This window comes from Castanea sativa, chromosome 11, assembly GCF_040712315.1.
Source record: "Castanea sativa cultivar Marrone di Chiusa Pesio chromosome 11, ASM4071231v1".
NCBI classification, from domain to species: domain Eukaryota; kingdom Viridiplantae; phylum Streptophyta; class Magnoliopsida; order Fagales; family Fagaceae; genus Castanea; species Castanea sativa.
This window is the reverse complement of record NC_134023.1, coordinates 43,670,218-43,692,882: the sequence shown is the minus strand read 5'-3', so window position 1 is coordinate 43,692,882 and position 22,665 is coordinate 43,670,218. Positions and strand designations below refer to the sequence as shown.

General features: G+C 35.3%; 2 protein-coding genes across 5 annotated transcripts; both read left to right on the top strand.

Moving 5' to 3' along the window:
* The first annotated feature begins 4,468 nt into the window (after nt 1-4,468).
* Nucleotides 4,469-9,320, top strand: LOC142614830 (uncharacterized). Of its 4 annotated transcripts, none has more exons than XM_075787466.1 (3): nt 4,469-4,921; nt 8,120-8,236; nt 8,922-9,320. In XM_075787466.1, exons 1-2 carry the CDS (start codon nt 4,613-4,615, stop codon nt 8,234-8,236), a joined length of 426 nt encoding a protein of 141 aa, XP_075643581.1. In that variant the 5' UTR covers nt 4,469-4,612; the 3' UTR covers nt 8,922-9,320. The 4 variants fall into 4 exon arrangements, with proteins under 4 accessions (XP_075643581.1, XP_075643580.1, XP_075643583.1 ...); XM_075787465.1 differs by having other exon boundaries at nt 8,917-9,320; XM_075787468.1 differs by lacking the exon at nt 8,922-9,320 and adding an exon at nt 8,576-8,834.
* A 2,490-nt stretch (nt 9,321-11,810) lies between these two features.
* Nucleotides 11,811-16,002, top strand: LOC142614972 (uncharacterized). Its single transcript, XM_075787620.1, has 7 exons — nt 11,811-12,575; nt 13,499-13,631; nt 13,775-13,828; nt 13,939-14,030; nt 15,054-15,289; nt 15,422-15,592; nt 15,679-16,002. The coding sequence occupies exons 1-7, from the start codon at nt 11,908-11,910 to the stop codon at nt 15,774-15,776; spliced, it is 1,452 nt and encodes a 483-aa protein (XP_075643735.1). The 5' UTR covers nt 11,811-11,907; the 3' UTR covers nt 15,777-16,002.
* Nucleotides 16,003-22,665: the final 6,663 nt, after the last annotated feature.

Sequence of the window (22,665 nt, the reverse complement as noted above, 5' to 3'; positions counted from 1 at the left end):
CTCAGTTATAAGATCTGGTATGAATTTTTTTAATCTGTTTGCAAGGACTTTTGAAAATATTTTGTACAATACATTACATAGACTAATAGGGCGATATTGAGAGATTGAAATTGGATTCTTCACTTTTGGAATTAGAGTGACAAAAGTATGGTTTATTGGGTAAGGTAATTTACCTGAATTCAGCCAAGCTAGTATTGTGGAAGTAACTTCTCTGTTCATAATCGCCCAAAAGTGTTGATAGAATAAGGGTGGCATCCTATCAGGACCTGGTGCTTTTAGGGACGCCATTTGGTTTAGTGCTTCCTCAATTTCCCACTCCATGAACTCCCCCATTAGCTGTTCATTGATCTCATCTGTGACCAACCTTGGTATAAAGGAGAGAGAACCTTCCTCAATGACCGAATTCCTTGTAGTGAACAATTTTGCAAAATACTCTACAATGATGTCTCCAATCACTTCCGGTTGCTCTTGCAAATTCCCCCTTTTATCTTCAATTCCAAGAATGGAATTCTTCCTGAATCTTTGAGTTGCTTTGTTGTGGAAAAATTTGGAATTGTTATCCCCATTTTTCAACCACAACACCCTAGATCTTTGGCACCACATCCGTGTTTCCTTGTCCATGAGATCATGAATTTCAGCTTTCAACTCTCTAAGTCGAGAATTATCTCCCCTCCTAATTGTCTTGGCCTCAATCCTGGCTAGCATCTTCTTTTTTTCCTCCAATTCTCGCCTTACACTACCAAATTCATTTTTTCCCCACTCTTCCAAATCCTTACTACATTTTTCAATTTTTTTCATGATGTCACCATCCTCCCCATTCCTCCAAACCGCCTCCACAATTTCTCCACATCGTGTGTTAGATAACCACATCTCCTCAAAACGAAACACTTTCTTCTTGGGTGCAAAATGTGCATTTAAAAAATTTAATGTACAAAATGTAATATGAGGTATAATTTAGGATGGTAAAGTGTAATTTTCCAGAAAGACGAGCATGTCATTTGATGAAAGAACCTCCTTTGTATATTATTCAATATTCACTCATCTAAGGTGTAGACCAGTTCTGACAAATGGTTGGAACCTCAAATCACAAATTAAAAATAAAAATTTGGGGTGCTTGTGAATCACAAACTAACAGATCCTCATGAGTCATGACCTTGATGACTCGTTGTCCGAGTCCTTCCAAGAGCAAGAAGCATGGATATAACTATATAAGAAAGCAAACAAACTGGTGGGTGGTCTTGTTCGGAAGAGTTGTGCTCTCCAATAAGGCTTTATTTTGTTTTAATCATATGCTTGGGGACATTTTTTTTTTAAGGAAAATAGAAACTTTTATTGCTGTGAAAATGAGGCTACGTGACCATTTGGATCCAGATTATAATGGCTGCGTTTTAAGTTTTTGCGTTTTCTCCCCTTTTTTTTTCAACGTGCATGAACAGTAACCGATACTATTCAGCACTGTGGGGAGACAAAGTTACTGTTCACGCACTATTCATGGGACCCATAAGCACTTTATTTAGAAAAAATATTAAAAATGGGTCCCACGGTACTATTCACACATTTAAAAATTATTTTACTATAGTGTTTTCAGTTTTCAGTTTTCAGCAATAAGTTATATTCAAATGGACCCGTATCCCAAGACAATTGTTGATATATTCACATAATTTAAAACCAATTTTCATTTCTTAATAATAATAATATTAAAGGTGTACCTATTACCTAATGTCATATATTCACATAATTTAAAACCAGCTAATATTTCTTAATTTAAGAAATTAAGTTTTAGAATTTAGATAAGATGATAAGAATATGTTTAATTTGGTAGATATTGACCATAAAACAAATCATCTTCCTTTAGAATAGTATATATATTTATAATACGTTGATTTGGTAATAAATTTACTTGTTGACCTACCAATACCATACAATATGAAAAATTATATGATTCTTTTTCTCTTTTGATACGTAAAAATTATGTTTTAAATTTTTTTTTTGAAGTACATGATAAATATGCTTGAGTGATCTTACCAACACATTCTTTTTTATAATAACTTGTTAAAGTTGTAAGTTTTTATTGATTTTCACATAAATTGATTAAGAACTCATTGCCTTTTGATTAAGATTTACCTATAACTTTTGTTACCAATTTTTTCATAAAGGTAAGTTTAAAACTACACACAGATTGTGCTTAGTGTATGACATATATATGTGTGTGTGTGTGATGGGTTCCAGTTAACTCAACTGATAAAGTCTCTGTTGGTTGTATAAGAGATCTATGATTTAATCCCCGCCTACACCAAAAACTGATTAGTGTCATGATCTGATGATAAAAAACTACCATTAGGAGCGGACGATATAGGTTGGGGGGGAAGGAGTGTATGATACTCTTAGGTGGCGTTTGGTATGGGGTAATGTTTTAGGATTCCTAGGAATGTTTAAAGATTCCCATGTTTGGTTGCAAATTACGCTAAGAAATCAGATGCCAGGGGAATCCTTAAACCCCTCTCAGTAGGAATGTGGATTCCCTTTAAAACAGGTGGGAATCCAGATTCCCAAGCTTAAAAGAAATTGTATTTTTTATAAATTGACAATTTTAACCTTTTTTCCTTATCATTTAAGCAATTAAGATAAATTATAAAACAAATTATCAATATCTTCTCTCTTGTCTTTATCTTTTTCCGCCAAAATAACATAAACAGGATAAATAACTTTGCTAATAGTTATTTTTATATTATTCTTGTCATTTTGAAATGTTAGATCACAGTTTTAATGAATGTGTTGCTAATTAATAGTTTATATAATGTTTTTTATCTATCTATTTAGAGTAAGATATTTTTTTTAAGGACTAATTAATAGTTTATATATATTTTTTCATTATTATTTAAAGGAAGATTTTTTTTTTTTAAAGGGCTTGGTACTTCACATTCAAATCTAAGGACAAAATGGGAAAAACAAATAATTCATTTAAGATTCTTGGGAATACACCAAACATTATCATCTCACATTCCTGGGAATCTCCTAATGATACCAAACATAGGAATAGCTACATTCCTAGGAATGTGATTCCTAGGAATCACATTCCTAGGAATCTGGATGCCAGGAGTAATGTGGATTCCCCGTACCAAACGCCACATTATTGGTTGCAATTGGTTAGTGTATGATATTATAAGGAAGACACAAATAATAAGAAAGTTATGGTTTGAAAATTTGAAATGGTAGGTTGTGGTTGGTGTGTTTGATATCAATTCTTCCCTCAAAAAAAGGTAAATTCAAAATTACAATAAATTTACAACGGCTAAAGCGGTAAGTTGTGGAATGTGGATAGTGTATGATATCCAAAAAGTGGTGTAATGGATGATTTCATGTGATGTCAAATTAATCATAATTTATCATTTTAGTAGATGTAAAATTACTTAAATGTCAAATTAATCTAATTCATGTGTTTCTAGCATTATTAAAAACTATTTTCTTCATGTTCAAAAAAATAAAGGGTAAAATGCAAATTGCTCCCTTTAAGTTTAACTTAAATCCATTTCAGTATTCTGACTTTACTTTTATTTAACTAGTAAAGTCTTTAATGGTTGAATAAGAGATCTGAGGCTCAATCTTCGCCTACATCAAAATCTGATTGGAATTTTAATCTGACGATAAAGAGTTATCATTAGGAGTGGACGCTATAGGTTCATTAAATCCTCTAAATTTTAAATTTATTCAATTCAAGCAATCCATCCAATTTCATTAAAAAAAAAATTTCTCACATGAAAAAAATCTATAAAATTAAAAAAAAAATATTTTATATCTTTTTCATGTGATAATTTTAAAAAAAATTCATTAGTAAATTGCACAATTAATGGCAAATTTAATGGAATTAGACAAAATGTCTAAACTTAATATATTTAAAATTTAGAGAACTCAAATTAGTTAAAAATAAAGTCCATTACTAAAATGAACATTTTTTTTTGAGAGATAATTACAACATGCTGCTAATCCCGCAACTCGAATCATTTCTCTCCTAAACTTGCCAAGCACTTTATACATAAGATGGTGCCAATTCAACTCCAAGACTTTTGGCAAAATGAAAATTAGTCAAACATAAAACGTGCAATTTACATTTTAGCCTAAATAAAAATTTTGTTAGGAACGCGACCCGATTCAAATCTCACCTCTTAAACCTTCTAAACATTTTGTATATAAGAAGGTGCCAATTCAATTATAAGACTTTTGACAAAATGAATATTAGTCAAACATATTACGTGCAATTTACATTTTAACCTAAATAAAAATTTTGTTAGGAACGCAACCCGATTCAAATCTCTCATCTCATAACTATCGAATTGTTAAATAAATTAAAAAATGTATGTTTTATTTTTATTTTTTTTCATCTGCTACTGACGTGTCAAATCTTTAGCCCACGCTTGTGGCTTCGTGTACCTAAAACTTTCCGGACAAGACTCGGTAGCTTCAAGAAAATCCAAAACCTTGGGGCTTAAAACAAGAACAGTACCCACCTTACTCTCAAATATCTCTCACTCTGTTTATTCCGCCGCTTCCAAATCAAGGAAAAAAAAAAAAAACCCACATTCTAAGCATAACCCATTTTCTCTCAACATCAAAAATGGCTGAAAACACTGAAATTTCTACCAGTAAAGAAGACCCAAAAGGACCCCAGAACCTGTTCTCGTTTTTCCCAAAGTTTAAGCTTGAAATCCCATTTCTGAAGCGTGGAGGACCGAAGGCAGAGGTGGTTGTGAAGAAGGAAGTGAAAGGTGAAATAGTGGTTGGTGGTGATGAGGGTAAAGAAGACTCGACTAAGAAACCTGATGTTGTGAAGTTTGCAGAGAGGAAACCGTTGATTCCACCCCCTTTGGCGGTTGAGGCTGAAGAGACTTCTTCTAAGACTTCCAATCCTTTTATCCTCTGGCAGGTCTGCCTTTTTATTTATATATTTGTTTTAAATATTTTTGTGTGTGTGTGTGTGTGTTGTGGTAAATTGTGTTTGGTTGTTGGGAATGTGGAGGAAAATGAGAGAGAGAGTGAGAGTTTGAATGTGATAACTTGTAATTCGTGTTGTTTGGTCATTGGATGATGGTGTTTTTCAGGTTGAGTTGAGTATGGCATGATAAAGTTGTAGTAAGATTTTGAAATTGGGGTTGTGATAATTGTGTTTGGATGATTGAGTCTACACTTTGTCTTTGTGAGTTGAGATGGGATGGGCCTTTTGTTAATCGGGTTTTGTCACCATTTGTGTGTCTGGAAAAGTTGCAAAATGCAGAGAAACTATATCAGCAAAGTTGATTCAATTCAAGGCTTAGACAAAGGGACCATAGTTTTTTTTTTCCCCAAACTAGATGAGGATGAAGTTTAGGATATGATATTTGGGTCAAGTAGACTTTTTGCATGTCGTGTGAGAGAGAGAGAGAGAGTAAGCATATTTTGGCCAAAACAGAGCACATGTTGGCTAGGCTGATTCAGTACCATTTTTAGTCAGCTTCAGCTGTTTCAACCATTATTCAGCTACTCAGTGAGTTTCTAAGTTGTTCATCTTTTGCGCTTGAACTTATTTGTTTTCCTTGCGCAATGAATACTAGACATGAGCTTATCTGATCTCCTCCCCATCGACTATGAGTTCTCCCATGATATGACTTAAGCTTATTGGCTATGACTACATTTGTTGGACTAGCTCAATTGAAATATTCTTAGGAGGAAAGGAATTATTTGACCATCTCTTGTATGACAAACCACCATCCTCTGCATGTGTTAGTGATATGACAAGCGTAGATGGGTAAACTACCCTTCATACTTCTGCTACCTCAACAAGCCTTTGGGATCAAGAAAACAATCTTATCGTGTCACTCATGCTCTCTATTATCAATCCCAATATAGGAGTCACTTTGATGCACCTATGATCTGTGAAGGCCATGTGGGATCACTTGCAGCATATTTATTCTAGGTTTGAATAATGTTTGTAAGTAGTATTTCAATCTTGAGCAAGGCAGTCTGAGCTTGGCAGAATATTATTATTAGGTCTTGGGGGTAATTGAGGAGAAACTTGTGTCAACCACTCTCAACTGATCTACACTATATGGAAAGATAATGCCAGCATATGGATGTAGTGCCATTTCTCGGTGGTCTGAAATCTGAGTATGAGCCAGTTTGTGCCTAGATCTTGTGTAACTTCTGACCTTCCCTCTTTACATGAGGTTTATTCCTCAATTCTTTAATAATTTTGACACAAACACTGGTTCTAGTGAGAGCTCTATGCTTGTCACCTCTTGTGGCAGTGCTAATGTATCACTAAGATGTTGTAGTAGTCAGGGTGATCATAATGTGCATGGTGGATGCGACTCTAGGGGAGTCGCAACTGCACTAGAAACCAAGAACATAAGAAGTGTATGCATGTGGGGGCAACAATCATACCATAGATTACTTTTGGGATCTCCATGGCAAATCCTTGGGTTTGCCAATTAGGAATTCTATCAGGATGAGTCTCCTCTAGCATCAAGATTGTCCACTATACCCAATAGTAGAATTGATCTCTATATCCAAGGACGGGCATGCTTTGCATCAAAAGTGGGTAGCTGCTTACTACACCACCACTCTAGCTTAGTCAGGCATTGCACCCCACTATCTTTTCTCTCTACCTTTTATCTATGGGTCATCAATTCTGGTGCCATTGAGCATATGATTGGTGCGTTTACTAATCTTTTTTGTTATCATATTGTTACATCACCTTAGAGTGTTACATTACCTAATGGTTCCTTAACCAAAGTTCAGGGCTCTAAAACCACTTGCCTTATGTGTTATCTGTTTTAATCATTCCTGGTTTCCCTTTAATTTGTTGTCCATTAGTAATGTAGCCAAAGAAAAACCTTAAGTGTTGTGTTAGTTTTTGCCCCTCCAGAAGTATCTTTGAAGATCTGCAGCTTAAACTGATGATTGGTGTGGGACATAAGTTTGGTGCTCGCAACTATTTGGATTTTGCACCTATCTCTCCTTTGTGAGTCCTATAGTCTTCCTTATCTTTCATGGAGTGGCATTGTCAACTTGGTCACTCGTCTCTGGCCATATTGAAGAATCAAGTCTAGACTCTTAGTCACGTTTCTTCTTTATCCCATGAATTATGTCAAATCAGTAAACACAATAGTGTGTCATTCCCCTCTAGTTCTGTTGCTTTAGTTCCTAATCCATTTGAGTTAGTCCATTTCAATATATGAGGTCATTTCCATGTTTCATCAAATAGATTTCAATATACTGTTACTTTTGTTGACGATTACTCCTGAATGACTTGAGTGTTGGCTATTTTTAATGTGAAATCGTTCAGAGTAAATGTCAAATTTTCAAATTTTTTGCAAAGAAATCAGAACCTAATTGGCCAGAAATATCCGAAACTGTGCGTTCTGACAATGCCAAAAAATGTCTAAAAAACATAATTTCTTAGCTACTAATTTATCTGAAAAAGGCATTGTGCACCATACCACTTGTCCTCACTTACCACAACAAATTGGTGTTGCTGAGTGCACATTTAGACCTCCCCTTGATATTTCCTGAGACTTTTTGTTTCATATGAATGTACCAAACAGTTTTGGAGCAATGTTGTTCTAACTGCATGCCTCCTCATTAACCAAATGCCATCCGCCATACTTGATGGAGCATCTTCTCTCTCCAACTTATTCATGTCTTCTCCAGCCTTTACCTCATCAGGTCTGGTTGATAGGAATGGGAAAGCCTTTAACAGTTTTACTTAAGTCCTGTCCACTATCAGTCAAGTCTTTAGTAATGGTAATAACAGTTTTGAATGAGATATTCACCTTTCTTTTCTGTTCGTTCAAAGCTTACTATCAGATTTTCTTTGGTGGTCTAATGTTGGTTGTCTCAATACCTTGAAGGTTCAGCTACCAAGATTTATCCTAACTAGGTTTAGTTAAATTTTGGCACTGCATTGAAATGACCTAATTTGGGCGAATTTCCTTTACTGCACTTTGTAACAGTCTTTTTGTGTGTTCTCAGACCATAAACACAAGAATGATTGTAAACTTAAGTTTCCACTCAACTGCAGTTGTAATTCCCCTACTCCACCTCCTTTGTTTATATATAATAATGAATATACTTTGTATACTTGTAGGTTTATGCTCTGGGAGGATTCATTGTATTGAAGTGGATATGGGGAAGATGGCAGGAGAGGAAGGCCCAAAGGGGTCCTGATGATGATGATAATGATGAATCTTCAGATGCTGAATAGGTTATCATCTGATCTCACTAATCCTCAATGTGTGAACATATTGGAATAGTGTTTCTAATATTTGGGGTTCTTTTGCTTTGAATGTAAAAAGTAGTTGGTCACTGAACTAGCGTATAATAGCTTTTAATTCATACAGGGATTCAAGTTCTCTAAATGCCTTTCTGGTTTGCTTCTCAAATCACGTACTTGTTCTATCCTTGTTGCATTTTCATGTCACTTGGTTGTAAACAATATCCTCATAAGGCCCGTACCGGGTTAAAAATAGAGTTTTCGCCTCATGAATGTTTTTTTATTACACTTATAAAGAAATGAATGTTTTTTTTATTACGGGTGAATCAGGTGATGCAGTATATCAGGCAGATAATTATTATCACTCTCTTTGGGTTTCAAGCTCTCCAATTGCTTCTGATGTTTAATTATAAAATACGAACTTGAGTTCAGTTGATCCTTGTGTTGTCCATTTACATGGCAATGGTTGCAATCCATACAACTGATTCTCAGCAGACCATTTAACTATCAATGGAGTTATCCTACCATGTGACTGGAAAAAAAGGGTTATGGCCTTATGAGTGTGTTCAGTTGGTAGATGAAGGCAATATATTAGGATTCATGCCCCATCCAATTTTCTACCTACTGCAAACCCAAATTCTTTCTTCTTATCAATTTTCTGTATAATGCAGCTCAGAGGCCAGAGCTCTAGACATGCCAATTACACAGTTAACACTTTCGGGTGAAAGTACAAAGTTTGAGGATTGTGGTAATAGCATAGAACTCAAGATACTGTTGTGTAGGAGTAGCATGCAGCTGCAGATGCTGAGAGTTAAACTAGAAGGATAACAGGAGGATTTGAATCACTCAAGCTTATATTTGACATGAAAAGCACTCAACTATTATTCTATGATCTGTTGAATGGTGATGAATACGCAAATTCTGTTTTGAGACTTTCCTTTCCTTGATGCAATTTATAATTGCATGACTAGCTCAAACAAGGTAATAAGAGCCACAGATGTTTCTATGTAGAATTCCACTCTTAGAAAAAGGCAAAAGATAATAATATGGCAAAGGTCCTGCGGTTTAGTAATCTTTTCTAATACTCATGTGGGGAAGAATTTGGTTTTGAAACTTTGAATTACTTTTTGAGGGTGCACCAATTGTAGAAGAAAGGAGAAACTCATTTAATTGCAATTCCACCAATGGGCATTTCGACATTTGTGATGAGATATTGCCAAGTGAAAATGCTATGCCTGAAGGGTTAAAGTCTAACGATGACAAAGAAAACCATTTTTTTTTAATAAAAAACAATTATATATAAACTAAGGGTTATATTTAGAAGAGAGGAAAAAAGAAGAAGAGGTTTTTGAAAAAACTGACAATTGAAACAGGCTTGAAACTAAACGTATTTATGAGGTGATTTTTTTTTTTTTTTTTTTAGTTTAGAAGCAGTAATTGCGCTAAGTAACTACCCTTAAATCCCACACAACAACCTATGTTTTCTTTATTAAAAAAAAAAAAAAAACTTATTAAGGAATAAGATTTAACAATAATTTAAAACAAATTTAAACGCTATTCAAACTAAAAATCTATTATAAAAAATTTCTAAACTTAAATCTCACACAACTCTCATTTTTTTCCCTTCAACTTGCATGATTTAACAATAATTTTTAAAAAAATTAAATTTATATTCAAACTAAAAGTCTATTATCAAAAGTTTTTAAACTTAAATCCAACACATGACACAACCCACGTTTTTGTTTTTGTTTTTGTTTTTTTCCTCAAGTTGCATCTTATTAAATTAATATTTTATTAGGATATTAAGTTACAAAGCTCTTAACTAAGGGATAAAATTTAGCAATAATTTAATTTAGATAAAGATTTATCATCTAAGTTTTATAAATTTAAATTCTAATAAATTAATCTCACTTATTGTTCTTTGCTTCTTAATCTTACTTATGTCAAATGAAGTTTACTATAAAGAAATGAAACAATGGAAACCCATTTAAGTTCTTGGTTCTCTTATGTAATTTTTTTTAAATTCTCGATTTTTGAACTTTTTTGTGTATGTTTTGATTTTCAGTTTAGGTTATTATATTTAATTTGTGATTGTGTTGATTTTTTCAATTAGACTATCGCTAGGAAAAATCGGTATTAAAGAACTATTTTGTTTATTGTTGTTTGTGTTGGCTAGGGCATAGATTAAATATAACTCAGATAGGACAATCAAACTCATTCTATGTGTGCGTTTGGATTGGGCGTTTTGCCTTTTTTTAGTGGGTCCCATGGGTACCGTTCAAGGACCACCAAGAACTGAAAAACGCGCATACCCATGCATTTCTGAGTCTCACGGCACTATTCACATATTTAAAAATAATTTTGCTTTAATGTTTTTAGTAATAAGTTTTCAGTTTTTAGCGAATAATCGGTATTTAAACAGACTCTATGTCTCATATTAAAAAATTAACACAAAGTACAAAGAGAATTTTAATATATAAAAATGAATAAATATTGCTAAAGTCTAAATTCTAAACAATCAGAACTTAAAAGAATTCTTTTTATTAAAACTATTCCTTATTTTATAATTTATTATTACTATTTATTTAATAATTAGTTTTAATTATTTAAAAAATTTTGACCTTATATATGAATCTTTATCAAGCCATGCATTGCCAAAAAGTAATACTAATTATATTTTAAATATCAGAGTATGAGTGGTTTCAAATTAAGTGAAATCAAACTTTGTACTTAAAAAAAATATCAAACCACAAGCTCATTTAGACTTTATTCAGTCCTACAAGATGACAATCAAATTTAGAATTCAAGGATTTCACATGGTAATTAAAACTTATAAAACTTATTTTGTTTTATTGGTGGGAGAAGACCATGTGAATGATCCAACAAGAGGATTGAATATTTTCTTCATTGCACGCATTGACATTATTAACGAAAAATGTTTAAACAAAACAATACCATGTAGTTTTTTTAACACACGTGCAATCTTCATTTATTAACATTGTTTCACTCCAAACCATATCCCTCTTGGTATTTATATCAACTCCAATTTAAGCCATTCTAAAAAAAAAAAAAAAACTTCAATTTAAGCCTTTTGTTTTGTGTGAAACTTCAATTTTTATTAATTAATTTCATTATATTTATCCTCCCACCCCACCCCCAAACCACCTCTTTCTCACATTTTTTTTTCATTATAATTAACTTTCTTTTCTCATTTCCTATTAATTTAAATTAAAAAAACATTATTTTCATTTCACCATAATTATAATATTTTTTTATTTATATAACATAGTTATAATCTTTGGATATTCCCTATGCTACCTTTCCCAATAGATAACCATTCTTCATTTTTAAATATCCAAAAAAACAAAAAAAAAATTATTAAAAATAAAAACTTGATGTTTCTATATTATCCTCCCACATTTTCTTTTCTAAAAATCAAAAAAATTATAAAATCCTTATTAAAAACCATGAGACACTTCATCTTCTTCATGTAAAGTAAATGACATTTTAAGAAAATTTTTTTTATTTAAATTTCCTTATATAATTATTGTACCATAAAACAACAACAACAGGTTAGACGGAACCGTTACATGACGTGACGGCACATCCCTCTAAACGCTGCCGTCACTCCCTTTCCCCAAACCCTAACCGCTCCATTATCTATGGCCTCTTCCGATGACTTTCCTCTCATCGACTCTTCCTCCTCCTCTCCCAACCTCCACGCGCACACGCGCCACGACACCGCCGCCTACTACTCCACCGAAGCCCCGTTCAACGACGCCGAATCCGACCCGAACAACAGGCCCGGCGGGCCTCCCGGAGCCCCGACTCCGCCGAAGCGGACCGCCTCTCCCTACAACCACTACAAGAAGCACAAATGCAGCAACTCGGGCGAGTCGGAGAGCGAGTCGTACCGGAAGGACCGCGAGGAGTGGTCGGACACGGCGATCGCGTGTCTGCTGGAGGCGTACACGGAGAAGTACAACGAGCTGAACCGCGGGAACCTTCGCGGGAGGGATTGGGAGGAGGTCGCGGAGGCTGTGACCGATCGCTGCGGCGGCGGCGTCGGCGGCGGCGATAAGAGCAAGGCGACGTACAAGAGTGTGGAGCAGTGTAAGAACAAGATCGATAATTTGAAGAAAAGGTACAAGGTGGAGCTGCAGAGAATGAGCGCTGCTACGGGTAGTACAACCACCACGACGCACTCGCATTGGCATTGGTTCAAGAAGATTGAGGCTATCGTCGGAAATTCTGGAACCGCCAACAAAGGCGGCGGTTCCGATGAGGACCGGTCCATTTCTCACGCTAGATCGCCTCGCCAATCTAAGAGGTTTTTTTTTTTTAATTTCAAGTTTTTAACCAAAATTTGTTTATTTTTTGTTCTTAAATTTAAGTCATAACTTCGCGTTTCATGTTATGATTTTTCTAATTTCAGAAATTCAAGTTTTCTAATTTCAAGTTTTATTAGTATGTTTACACATGCAATGAGGACTCTTGAATTCATGATGTAGTTTGAGGGTGAGCTCATTGGTAATGAGTTTATTTTATTAGCATTTGAGTTATGTAAAATATTCTAATTTTTGTTCTTTGTCATTGATGTTGTTTTAATTTTTTTTTTTGGGTTAATTTATCGAGTTTTGGATTAAATTGGTTACGGATTTAGTTTTGGGGAGTGAATTTTTTTTATTTTTTTTATTTTTTATTTTAAAGTGCTTGTTATGTATAATAAAATGTTTTGTTGAATTCATGACATAGTTTGAGGATGAGCACATTGGCAAATCTAAAAAAACCATTTTAGTTTTGTAAAATCTTCAAAAGGTGAAATTTTTTGTGGTGGTATGTGCATTGTGACTGAAATTTTGTGTTGTTGATGAGAATGACTTCTTGGATTATCTTGGAAGGGATGTGAGATATGAGGAATGTTGCTTGACTGTGTATCTTTATTCTACTGCAGACATTCTGGTTGAGCTTATATGTTATAAGTTAATACTATTATGGTAGATGACGTGTGTGACATTTACGAGAATTGATGATTAATTGGGTTGTTTTTAAATTGTGTTGCTAAAATGAAGTTTTTAGGGGTACAGCTGAATCAGCTCATTGACCGTTTGTCTTGCTAAGGGGGAGGTGCAGCATGCATAGTAGATGTTTAGACCAAACATTTTTGTTGCCAAGTTAGTCAGTTCATAGCATGTCATGGCATAGAAGACTTTCATATTCATCTAATCAAATGTCTGATATTTTTATGGACAGATATGTGTCGAGCAATGCTGCCTTGGCAAACAATCTGAAATCCAAACCGATATCAAATTTAAAATGGCGTAGAGTAGTGTTTAAAATCAGTGGTACTGCATTAGCTGGGAACTGCCAGAGTATTGACCCCAAGGTGCACGTTCTCTCTACATGTTATCATTGATTTGCAATTGGATTTGTTATGACTTTTGGAAATTTTGAACAAATGAATTATTTCATTCTACTAGCAGTTTTTGAATGAAAAATTCAACCTGAACTGCTATCTTCTGTCATTAGGTGGCGATGCAGGTTGCTAAGGAAGTTGCATCTGCTTGCCGCATTGGGGTGGAGGTATACCAAACTTCCCTAATTTTATTTTATTTTTTATTTTTCATTTTTAACGTATTTCTTAAATTTTATGCTTTCAATGTTAATTTTTTGTGATTCAAATTATTGTATAGGTGGCAATTGTTGTTGGAGGTCGTAATTTCTTTTGCGGAGACACATGGGTATCTGCTACTGGCTTAGATAGACCTACAGCTTACCAAATTGGGTAATGGCCTTTAACCGACATTACAACTTCTATCTTGCAGTAAAACTTCTGCACCAGGCTGTGGTTTAATATTATCACGTTATTGATGTTTAAAAGTTCAATCAGCAATGGCTAGTCAGCTCTGTTTTTTGAGGAATTCATAAGAGCAGTAAATTTTGTAATGCTGTTCTACTGTTCCTAATGTGGATGATTTGGAGAGAAGGGAATGTCTGACTTACAATGGTGCTGAGTTCCTTTGGAATTCAGTTAATCATTGTTTTTGAGATCTTTGTATGATTGGATGACTATTCTAGCCAGTGTCTATTCCACTTCTATTTAAGAATTCATTGAACCTTTGAATTCTAGATTGTAATTTGTAAGAGCAGTTCTTGTACGTGTCCCATGTACTTGAGCATACTCTTTTGTTAATGATTTGTTTTCTGAAAAAAAAAGAAGAAGTTTTATCTTTACTGTCCTTGTTGTTATGTTGTTGGTTTTATTGCATTGCCCAAATTGAAGTACATTGGTGTTATCCCTATGGTATCATTGTTACTTTTAAACTACAATGTATTCGGCCATTTCTATTTGCTGCATTTTATTGATGCTGTGTGCAGAACTAGAATGAGACTGAGAAACATAGCGATTCAGAAGTCAGCATAATTAGAATTGTTTTCATACTGTTTCTTTTCCTTTGTTACAGATTTTTGCTGTTTTACTAGTTTGTCAGGATCTTTGATGCAAATTTAGGTGTAGTGAAGTTACTAGGTTTTCTTGTGCTAAATAGATATTTTGGCAGTTCTCAGCCCTTTTTGCTGATATGTAAACTGGTTTGAAAAGGAAAACTTGTTTGTACTCTCATAGTACAGACATGTTTGTTATGTCAAATTTTATAATTCCTGATGGTCTATTTACTTGATTTGCTTCTTTATTTCCATATATTTTTCTCAAACTCCACTGTATACGGATTAAGTAATTTATGTTCTCATCTTAAACTTCAGTTGTTGCTTTCGTGCTGACCATTTGGCCATTTTTGATCTGTTGCAGTATGATGGCAACAGTTATGAACTCTATACTGCTTCAATCAGCACTAGAGAAGCTTGGCGTTCAGACACGTGTGCAAAGTGCATTTGCTATGCCAGAGATTGCTGAACCCTATAGCAGGCAACGGGCCATCCGGCATCTTGAGAAAGGAAGAGTTGTCATATTTGGTGGTGTTGGTGCTGGCACTGGAAATCCACTCTTCACTACTGATACAGCTGCAGCTCTGAGAGCTTCTGAGCGTATGACCCTACCCTTTTCCAACAAACCAATATTTTCCTCTACATTTCTGGTTCACTATCTTTATATATATATATTGAGGAACATTGTCTTGGAGGACATTGTGATGTTGTGTATTTTTTTTTGGGTCTCAGTTAATGCAGATGCAGTTCTTAAAGGTACCAGTGTGAATGGTGTCTATGACTTTCATTCTGGTAACAGCAATGTGATACTTGATCACATTTCCTATCGCGATGCTATTTCTAGCACCATAACCTCTATGGACCTGATGGCAATAACATACTGTGAAGAGAATGGAATTCCTGGTTGGTCTTATTTCATTCTTCTAAATTTTCAATGCCGTATTTTATCCTTCTCTTTTGTCTAAAAGGTATTTATACTTTCTCTGTAGTTGTGGTTTTTAATCTGCTTGAGCCTGGGAATATCTCGAGAGCATTATGTGGAGACCAAGTTGGCACTTTGATTGATCAGGCTGGAAGTATTAGTTAATGCATTTGGAGCCATGTCTAACCTGATTCTTTTAAAGTTTAGTATAAGTTAATCTGTAAGTGTCATTAGTCCTTGTTAGAAGTATTTAAATAGAAAATTAGGAGCAAATTAGGCCTCATAGTGATATTGGAAAGTTTTGTCCTTGTAGTTTTACAGTATACTTTTTACTTCCTCCATTTGTATTACTCTTTTCCTAATTCAACATTGCCTGTAAATTTTTCCATCAGTTTTTCTCATAATAACTTATTAGTTTTTTTTTCCCCCTAGAGATGAATGGGAATTTGGTATAGAATATAGAAATAACGTCGTCTCTGTACCCTGCAAGATTTGTTAACAATTGTTGTAAAGTTTTTATTACAGATTTTACTCCAGTTTGTGGGTTTAGATTCTGGGGAGGTTGGATCAGGCTGGATCTTGAATGCTGTTGATGCCAATATAAAGCACAGTTCTTCCTCTTTATTGAATTTTTCTAGCTTGTTACCTGAGCAATGCGCAGGTTTTTGTTTATAAATTTTATGTGACAGGTTGTACGGGTTGTTACTAGTGAGTAAAAAAAAAAATTTCAGTGGTAGGTTCAAATTAGAACCAATAACAACTAGTCATTTATAATTTGTTGTGAAAATATTGTTACCATGACACTTCTTTATAATTTATGATTAAATCTATTATTGTTCATTAACTTTTAGGATTTGTTGTCCATAGGATTTTTTGATGTGGTTGTCGGATGCTTATGTGTCACATTAAAGGAATTTACCGAAATAAAATATGTTCCAACTTGATTAATTAGCAGGAAATTACCTACCAAAAATTATTATAAAATATTCTAAATAAAATTAGTCTATTTTCTTTGGTCTTTTTCTACTCTAACAATTGAACATTGGCCACTCCGCCCTCCTTGAAAAGTGCAAACCCCCTATTTTTATCCCTCTGTGTATTTTTCTTTCCCTTCATTTTTCTTGTCCTTCCTCATTATCACTCTCTTTCTCAAAGCACTCTCTCTCCTCTCTGTCTGCTAGGTGTTTAAAGCCCAGGTGCAAACACCTATAGAATGATGCGTATGTACCTTTCTCATGGCATACGCCAACTTGAGCAGATTCCAGATTTCTTTTCATTTTCTGTTTTATCTTGTCTTTAATGCCATTTTTTTTTCTTTCCTTATTAATTCTGTTTGTCTATTTTTTATTTATTTTCTGCCTTGTTTTATTTTGCCTTTTTTGTTGACACGTAATAAAACCTAAAATACTTTAGACTTTTTTTTTTTAACATAAACCCTAAAATACTCTCTTTTCTCTCTCATCCCTTATTTAATTTTGACTTTAATATTGTAAGGCAACTAAAAAAAGTCGAAGATAAATAATTAAATAAAATATATTCATTAAATAAAATCCTTTTGAGGCTTAAAAGGTGTTAGGGGTGAAAAAGTTTTCCCTCCAACAAATGAGGTTTTGTTCGGGGGCCTTTTTCGATTGCTCGGCCACGTGATATTCACTAGATTAGTGACCTTGCTAGGCCCGGATTCTTTTTGGGGAGTTGCGTCCCGTAACTCAACATTGGGCCACGTGGTCCAACGGCTACCGGTGTACCTTTTAAGCCTATCAAACCATTAAAGCCAAAATCTAAGAATCATGATAATGATTGAATGAATATGTAATATGTGCTTGATATAATAGGTTTGATTCGTAGTTGTAATAGTAGTTGCAATAAAGTAGTATTTATTTAGAAGTAAAGTAGTCATGTACTCAATGATGTAAATTTAAAGATAAGGAGGCAAAGTCACTTATCTTCGTATGATTTGGAGCCCAGCCGTGTAGTATCAGTGAGCTGATAGGATTATAGCAGAATGCCAGTGGTAGAGGCTAGTTAAGCTGGCCCCTCCTTTGTATGATTTGTAGCTCAGCTGTGTAGCATCAGTGAGCTAATAGGATTATAGCAGAATGCCAGTGGTAAAGGCTAGTTAAGCTGGCCCCTCCTTTGTATGATTTGTAGCCCAGCCGTATAACATCAGTGAGCTGATAGGATTATAGTAGAATGCCAGCGGTAGAGGCTAGTTAAGCTTGACCCTCTTATCATGCAATTAAATGAGTTTAAGCCTTAGTTAATGGTTGTAATAATAGTTGGAATAAAGTAAAATGTATTTAAATGTGAAGTATTCATGTGCTCAATAATGTAAATTTAAAGATAAGGAAGCAAAGTCACTTATCTTTGTATGGTTCGTAATTTAGCTGTACAGCTTCTGTGAGTTGATGATATCCCAGCAGAGTGACCCCAGCGGTAGAGAGGCAGTTTGCCATAATAACTTCAAGATTGAAAGGGAAAAATGGGTGCAACTGGAGGGAGAGAGAGTATGCCTAGCTGTGTGTAAGGGCTGGTTAGGCTTGCCCCTCTTATCATGCACTTAAATGAGTTTTCCCCTTGACAATACTCTTTTAGTTATTGTGAAGTTATGAATAGTGTTGCCTTCGATGAGAAGGGCTTTTGTATAGAGTACTTGTGCCTTCTAAGAGAAGAGTTTTGTGTAAGATGGATTTATGCCTTCCATGAGAAGGGCTTTGATGTGAGATCTTGGTGCCTTCTAGGAGAAAGGCTTTAGTAAGAGAGATAGAGAAGAGTATTGATAGGTGTTTATGAGCAGCAAAACAATAGAAATTCAGAGTAAAAGAGTATGAGAGTGGAGTTTAGAAGAGTGTAGTGTATTATATGTAATGTTGTAGTAAATATGTATGAGATTGTGTAAGAGAAGTAAAGAAAGAGATGCTTTGTGGGATGTATTATTTGTAATATGTATGATATATGAAAGTATGAAAGATATGACAGTTGAAGATAGTAAAAATATGAGATTACAATCGTTGGAGAAGTTGTAGAGATTGCTTTCCAAGAGGAAAGATTTTGTAGGAGAAGAGTATGGAGATATGTATAAGTATTTGGAGATGGAAGCAGTAAGATAGGTCTATTCTCTGAGTATGAAGAGTGAGAGGATCAATATATGAGGGGTAATAGTGCTGCAGCGTGTTTAGCAATGTTGCTGGAATTTACTGCTGGGCTTTTCTGCTGGTATGTACTGTTGGGATTTTTAGCTGGAGGATAGATGAGGGCTTATGAAGCGATTTATGAGCCAAGGGCTAAAGAGTTTAGTTCTTGATTTTGAAACTAAAAACTCAGAACTTCATTCAGAGCTTAGGGAGAGAGAATAGAGAAGTTTAAGAAAGAGTTCTTCTCCCTTCTTGGTTGTTCCCTTGAGGTGTTGATGAGGGGTCCTATTTAAAGCTGAGTTTGAGGGGGTATTTTAGCAAATAATATCAGCCAATATCTGTCCCAACTTGCAATGAATCTTCAGAAAATCCATCTTAAGATTTAGGCAAAAATGGTAAATTTAGGTTCAAGATGTTCTTGCTATTTCGGGTAAGAGTTGCTGGGGAAAAAGTAACAGAAAATGAATGTATTTTGGCAAGAAAAATATGGTTAGTCTAGCTGGTTTTGGTTTTAGTCAAATGTGAAAAAAAAAAAGTAATGCTAAGGCTGCTGGGTCAGCTGTCACATCTGTCCTGAAAAAGCTGTCCTAACTGTCAGGTAAAGCTGTCCTAGCTGTCAGGAGCAGCTGTCACAGCTGTTAGGAGCAGCTGTCACTTTGGGCAGAAGCAAAAGAGGTCAGCATGGTGATTGAAGAGTCTTGGAGAGGTCATTTAGCATTTACTTTATGGTCTTAGCTGAAAATGGTAAGATCACTTTCAAGGGTATCTTGCTATTTTAGGCATAGCAGCTGGTAGCTGGGCTTTCAGTATTAAACGGGTGATGATGTCACTCCCAGCCAGGTGTCAAGTGCTGAATACACTGCTGGGGGTCTGCTGAAAATGTTTCCCATTTTGGGTGTTTGTGTTTTTGGTGCAAGGTTCCATTACAACACATTTCTAGCAAGTAATAGAAGCATTGGTTGAAAGGTAATGAAGGTTTAGAGATTTAGTTGAGGTCCCATTGTGTTGTAACTTAATCTTGGTGAGCAAGAAGAGTTTTTAATGCTCTGCTCTAGCAGCTGGCAAAGAAATATGGTCTGATTGTGGCAGACAGCAGCTGGGCATGAGAGATATAATGAATATTTTGTACATAGTTGGAGATAAAAGATAGTCAATCAGATTAGGCCATGTTTATGAGTTGGATTTTAGCCGAAAGCAGTAATGAGATCATGTAGAATAATATAATGAAGTTTTCCAAATTTGTATAGCAACAGTTGGGGATTGAATGAGCAGTTATATTCCCAGCAGCTAGATGGCTGGGGATATTGAGTATGTGTCATGTGATGAATATTAAGCTTTAGGAAAAGAGCAATAGGGAATTTTATCATTTTAAGTGCTATGTGATAAGAGATGCTTATCATATGTTATCCACCACACACGGACTCGTCAGAGTTTAGGGAGTTGAAGAAGACACGCCAAGCAACATGTTTCTTTTATCAACTTTAAACCGCTGGAACTTTACTGAACATACCTCTTGGCCCTCTAAACCACGACTCCCAAAGTTCCCCCAAAGAAACTTATGAGCTTTAATCATAAGCCCAAGATGAGATGAAGTACCTCGGGTTTTGTTGTGACATTGTGTAAATATGAGCTCTTGTTGAAGAAGCCGCTTGCCATGAGTGTAAGAAAGGTGATATAGGCCGTGAGTTTTGATTCACTGTGTGAGCCCAATCCATATGTTGATGTGGCATGGGTTGCCAATGAAGTAATGCCATGTGGGCCGAAAAAAGAGTCCTCAACAGGTTTTAGTTGGGTTAGGGGCCTAAATCGAAACTTCACAATGGGCATGAAACATGGTCCAAATGCTATCGGTGAAACTTTTGAGAAATTCGCATTTTTTTTATGCTTTGGCCTAGGTTAGGACTGACAAGGATTATGGGATGGCCCAAAACATTTCCTTCAACAGGTACATCAGCACGAATAGAAAAACCCACTACAATAAAGAGATAACCTAGCAGTAAAATATTCCAGCAGCAAGATATTCTAGCGGAAAAATATTCCAGTGGTAAAATAAGACAGAATAGAATAAAGCTCCAGCTGTTAGTTATTTCATAAATTAAGGAGATTGTCTACATCTCCAAAATTATCATCCATAGGTTCCAACAAGGGGAAGTCCTCCAATATAACAACACAAGGGAAATACTCTATAGTAGCAATTATATTATAGCATTCAATAGTAAATGAATAAACAAATACCACAGGGTCCATTATAACAAGTAAGGGAAAAAGCTTAGTGTGAGATGAAGGGAGAAAGAGAGATTCTAGTTAGCACAGCAAGATTATTATTATTCCAGGGTATGCTCATGAAGATAGTATATGTAGTGAGTAGTAAGAGTAGTGAGAGAGAGAGTATTTAGCAAAGCTGCTGGGACTTTCTGCTGGGGGATGGATGAGAACTTATAAGTAGAGGTGTGAGTGGTATTTGTGAGCTAGAGGTTGAAGAGCTTAATTTCTAATTTTGAAACTAAGAACTCAGAAGCTCAGAGGCTTACTAAGAACTTAAGAAAATTAGAGGGAGAGGAAAAGGAAAATAGAGAAGTTTATGAGAGAGTTGTTCTTCTATTTTGGTGTACCTTGAGGTGTTGGTGAAGAGTTCTATTTATAGTTGAGTTTAATGGAAGTAATGGAAAAAGCTTAGTGTGAGATGAAGGGAGAAAGAGAGATTCTAGTTAGCACAACAAGATTATTATTATTCCAGGGTATGCTCATGAAGATAGTATATGTAGTGAGTAGTAAGAGTAGTGAGAGAGAGAGTATTTAGCAAAGCTGCTGGGACTTTCTGCTGGGGGATGGATGAGAACTTATAAGTAGAGGTGTGAGTGGTATTTGTGAGCTAGAGGTTGAAGAGCTTAATTTCTAATTTTGAAACTAAGAACTCAGAAGCTCAGAGGCTTACTAAGAACTTAAGAAAATTAGAGGGAGAGGAAAAGGAAAATAGAGAAGTTTATGAGAGAGTTGTTCTTCTATTTTGGTGTACCTTGAGGTGTTGGTGAAGAGTTCTATTTATAGTTGAGTTTAAGGGGCTGTTTAGCAAATAATCTTAGTCAAAATTTGTCTCAATCTTCAAAAAATCATTCATATAATTTGGCCAAGAATGGTATGTTTAGCATTAAGGTGTTCTTGTTGTTTTGGGTAATAGCAGCTGGAGGCTCTGATTTAGCATTAAATGCTGATTGTCCTTGGCCGATGAGATTAGAGCATGTGTTGAGGCTAACGATCCTGGTTGTCTATTGCTAGTGTTAGAGTTCCAAGGGCAAATTGTGTCACCCCAAGCCAGGTATCAATCTTGGAGCCCTTTACTAGAAACTCTGCTGGAGATCTCCTTGGTGCCCTCCAAACTACATTTCCCTAAGTTTCTCTATTTGGGTTCATGTGCTTGGTTCATGAATTAGAAAATATACATTTTTGGCAAGGTAGTGAGCTATTCATAAGTGATTCCAGAAGCTTCCATGGTCTAGTTGTGGTAGCCCCTTGTTCCCTGGCCATTGTGTTGGAGATGAGAGAGAGCATGGCTGGCTTCAGCCTTCATAGCTTTATGTCTTGTTAGTAATCATGAAAATCAGCTTACTAAGGAAGAGTTTAAGCTCAGCTTGACATGTGTCCCTTTGACCTGATTTGACAAGCTAAAGGTGATTGCATTGGGTCCTAATTGTCAATCTGGTTGTGCTAATTTGACAAGCTGAAGGTGATTGCAATGGATCCTAGCTGCTAGTCTAGTTGTGTTAAAACGTGACTTGTGGCTGGTCTAACCATTTTAGTTACCCATGTAAGCTTTAGCTGCTGGGATTTGGCACATGGGCTGGACTGTCTCGGCTAGGCCTTATTGTTGGTCTTCTTGGGCTTGTTCATCCCTACAAAATGAATAGTTTTGCCATGGGTTT

Bases quoted from the DNA above. Each gene is read 5' to 3' on its own strand.
- LOC142614830 (XM_075787466.1), top strand. From the start codon at position 4,613: ATGGCTGAAAACACTGAAATTTCTACCAGTAAAGAAGACCCAAAAGGA. The intron at 4,922-8,119 runs GTCTGCCTTTTT...GTATACTTGTAG, and splicing joins ATCCTTTTATCCTCTGGCAG to GTTTATGCTCTGGGAGGATT.
- LOC142614972 (XM_075787620.1), top strand. From the start codon at position 11,908: ATGGCCTCTTCCGATGACTTTCCTCTCATCGACTCTTCCTCCTCCTCT. The intron at 12,576-13,498 runs GTTTTTTTTTTT...TTTTATGGACAG, and splicing joins TCGCCTCGCCAATCTAAGAG to ATATGTGTCGAGCAATGCTG. The intron at 15,290-15,421 runs GTATGACCCTAC...TTTGGGTCTCAG, and splicing joins AGCTCTGAGAGCTTCTGAGC to TTAATGCAGATGCAGTTCTT.